This window comes from Microtus pennsylvanicus, chromosome 14, assembly GCF_037038515.1.
Source record: "Microtus pennsylvanicus isolate mMicPen1 chromosome 14, mMicPen1.hap1, whole genome shotgun sequence".
Classification (NCBI taxonomy): domain Eukaryota; kingdom Metazoa; phylum Chordata; class Mammalia; order Rodentia; family Cricetidae; genus Microtus; species Microtus pennsylvanicus.
The window spans coordinates 4,461,234-4,465,414 of NC_134592.1; the positions used below are offsets into that span (position 1 = coordinate 4,461,234).

At 36.0% G+C, this 4,181-nt stretch overlaps 1 gene segment (V, D, J or C); it reads left to right on the forward strand.

Annotated features, from left to right (window-relative positions):
- Positions 1-339: 339 nt before the first annotated feature.
- On the forward strand, positions 340-832 carry LOC142835003 (Ig heavy chain V region PJ14-like). The segment is given in 2 exon segments: positions 340-416; positions 501-832. Coding segments are annotated over 2 exon segments (363 nt in total).
- Positions 833-4,181: the final 3,349 nt, after the last annotated feature.

Below are 4,181 nucleotides of genomic sequence, written 5' to 3' on the forward strand. Positions count from 1 at the left end.
TTGGAAATAAGTGAACAGCCACACCAGTTTTTAGCTAGATTGAAAGATTGTCCCTGACAAAGTGGCCTACGAAATTATTTGATATTTAACAGTATCCCTAAATCATTTGCCTTCTGAATTTATTGTTTTAAATCTCAATCATGCTGTTTCTACTATTTTATTTATTATTGAGGATTTTTATATGTATACAATGAAATATGACACCGATATTTTCCAACTGACTGTTCTCAAATCTCCCAAACCTTGCCCTGTGTTTCCTTTTATCCTCTCAGGAACCTCCCCCAATGCAAATTAGCACTCATGTTCAAGATGAAAACTCAGATCTAACTGAGAAGCTCCATCTCCCTCTCACTCGAGCCTTTAGCGGAGCATGGCTGTCCTGGTGCTGTTTCTCTGTCTGGTGACATTTCCAAGCTGTAAGTGTTTCAGGGATTTAGAAGAGGGATCCAAGTATGCCATTTACCGGATATATGATTGACGGTCATGTTGTTTTTCCACAGGCGCCCTGTCCCAGAATCAGCTGAAGGAATCAGGACCAGGCCTGGTGCAGCCCTCACAAACCCTGTCGCTCACCTGCACTGTCTCTGGGTTCCCTCTAACCGGTTATGGTGTAAGCTGGGTTCGCCAGCCTCCAGGAAAGGGTCTAGAGTGGATGGGAGCAATATGGTATAATGGAAACACTGATTATAATTCAGCTCTCAAGTCCAGAGTCACCATCACCAGGGACACATCCAAGAGCCAAGTTTTTCTAAAACTGAACAGTCTGCAAACTGAGGACACAGCCATGTATTACTGTGCCAGGGACACAATCATATAACTCCAATGTGAGCCTGTACGAAATACTCTCTGCAGAGAAAATTGTGACCAACAGGTGGCACTGAGAACCAACAGAAACTCTTCAGAACCAGTAAGAGTCTCTTAAGAATCTAGGAATTATTGACCTCTGCTATATGAGAGTGTGTTATAATGCTAGTTTCTATTTTTCTTTCTACTCAGGGAAATCCTCTAGAGGACTCTCCTCATGGTTATACTCAATGACATTTCCCATTCCCTCACACACTAGAACATTTGGATTTCTCTTCAAAAGGCATTTTTTTTAGATATTTTAATTTAGTTTGGACTGAATAACCAAGATGGCTGATGAACTATCGCCTCTGCTTATCCAGAAAATCTCACCTGTTCACATGTAATCTTTATGAATCTCAGTGGTATACTCTGCTTTTCTTTTCCTGTGGAAACAAAGGCAAAATATATTTTCTTATTTCAATTCTGATGTTAATTAAATGTTAAAAATAAACAGGCTGATTTAATTCTCTACTATATAATGTCTCTCCACAGCTGTTATTCATTTCTCATTAACACTTAAAACTTTAAAGTTAATAAAGCATTCTGCAATCTATTTCTGGGGTCTTTATTACCCCATTTTTCTATTAAGCATATATTTTAAAGTGTGATTAAATCTTTCAATATCTGTCTGTCTTATAAGAATATATGGTATAACTGCAAAATGCTTTGGGTTGTAATATAAAAAATGTTTCACTTTATAAAGACATAATGTAGAGGATTATCAGTCTTAATTTTCACAGGTATTTCGATAATAACCATAGCTACTATTCAGTGTAAGATTTCAAAATCAACTTTTTCAGAATTTAAAGCAGTTTCCCATAAAAAGCATATGGATCTATGGAAATATTGGATATAATTCAATTTTTCAAATTCTGAAATCCCTTTGTCAAATATCCCGTATAGGATCTGATGTGTGTTTTATACAATAGATTATTTCTATTTCTGATTACTTGCTATAATTAAATAGAGTACTTAATACTGAATCAATTGGAATGAAGTCAGGAATCTTAAAATGCAAAACAGCTTTCTACATATTGAAAATCAATATCTATATTAAGTGATTAAAGAAAATCTACTAATATCATAGAATAAAATACAACTCTGAATTTCTTTTTTTAAAAAAATAAATCCAAAACCCTGTCTCAAAAATCAAATAAAAATATTTATTCATTATGTATACATGTTCTGCATGCATGTATGCCTGAAAGCCAGAAGACAGCACTAGATCTCATTACAGATGGTTGTGAGCCACTTTGTGGTTGTTTGGAATTGAACTCAAGACTTTTGGAAAAGCAGACAGTGTTCTTACTGTTGAGACATCTCTCCAGTCCCCATCTCTCATTCTTTTATCTGAATCATAAGGGCTTCGAGCCACTTTACTTATTATTTGTGGCTTATAACCTACCATTCCTTATGTATTTACATCTGCATAGAATGTTATAGTGCCAGAAATTGGTGTTGCTTCAACTGTATGAGAAAGACTCCAATTAGTTCTTTTATAAACTCTAGGATCTTCCTTTTGGAAACATTCATTGTTAATATCTCCAAAAATAATTACAAGTTTTGTGTCAATATTCATTTACTTCCCAAAATGAGGCAATTTCTGTGTTAGTAAAAGGTGCCACAATTTCTGATGGCTCTATTCCTGCTAATCAATGAAATCTCATCTTTCCTTACAGAATCAATTCAGAAACATTTTCTACATAGGTCTTTAATTTTTAACTCTGCCTTTGTAACAATAATATCCATTTGAAGATAATGTGTTCTCTTTACATAAGAATTCCTGTGGGAAATTAATAGAAGGAAAAATAAATAAATAAAGCAAACCAAACTATTATATATCTGAAAAGCAAAGCAGCCAGCCATTGGCTCTTACCTAGACCTAGTTCTGAAAATGGCAATCCTGCCTCCAGGAATCTCAGAAGACTATGTTTCCTCACATTTTTATAAAATCTCTAAAGCTGGGTTTAAAATCATGTACCACCATGATTAAAGGCATGGACTACACAATTTCTATGGCTATTGGGATTAAAAGTGCACATAATTTTAGTTACAGGAATTAACGATATCTGTTACCATAAGTTGGTCTGTAAGGCTGACCAATGGTACCGTCTTATTCTCAGATCCACAGGCAGTCTTCATTTATTAAAATACAATTGAAATACCACTACACCCCCTTATTGAAAAAGAGAAGGCTGGCTTCCTGCATGAAAATTTATCTTATAGTTCTGCAATATCATTTTCTGGGCTGTAGGACCTCATAGCTCTCTCACACAGTCCTAAACTTAGGCAAGAAGGAGTATGGTCTTGAAGATGAGACCATTGGATTTACTCTTGTGTCTGGTGACAACACCCAAAGAGAGTGTCACCATTTTATACATATGTAAATATACAGGTTTTAACAGCTGGTAACTGACAGTGACTATTTTTTTTTGTACTCAGTTGTCCTGCCCCATGTAAAAGTTCTGGAGTCCTAGCCTGATTAAGCTAACAGTCATTCTCTCTCAACTACATTGTTATTGGTTACTCAGTCACCAGTGTCTATATCTGGGCCTGGATTGGACAGCCCTCAGGGAGGGTCTAGAATGGTTGGGGTACAAAAGTAGTGATAGTAATATAAGTTATAGTCTATCATTCAAGAACAAAATGTTTGTCGTTTGGGACATATTTGAGAACCAATTCCTCAGGAGATTTTACTATGTGAACTCTGAGGGCACCCCCATGTATTGTTTTGCAAGAGACAAAGTAAGGGCCATTTGGAGTGTGCACATACACAAACCTGCCTTCAGAGGGACTCATGACCTTCAAGGAACAATCAGCAAGCCCAAGGATTCAACTTCAGAACAGACACAAAGAAAAGAATAGGGAATTTTCTCTGCTCTTTCTTCTGATGTATAAGGGCCTAATCACAAAGATCAATTGTTCTTAATGGCTGTGTGTGTGCTGTTTGAGCTAGGGCATGATTAACAGTATGTGTGGACACATATATGATTGTGAGTGTGTAATAATTTATGCAATTAATGCTTGAGACGTAGTAACTTACTGACATGGTGAGTTCTCTTTATTTTCAAGCAAATGTTTCACTAAGAAATATATCTGTGCAACCATGCTTAAGAGAAATGTGGAAAGAAGCCTGAGCATGATTCCACAAAACACACCATGATCAAAGAGAAATGATCCCTAAGACTCTATTCCTGTGTCCTGATTTATACAAATATCAACTCTTGACACATTCATTATATATCTTTGACATCTGGGATCCAAGTATGTATCTATCTTTCATATATATTTAGCAATACATTAATCCACCCACCACCTCCCATATAGTTATCTCT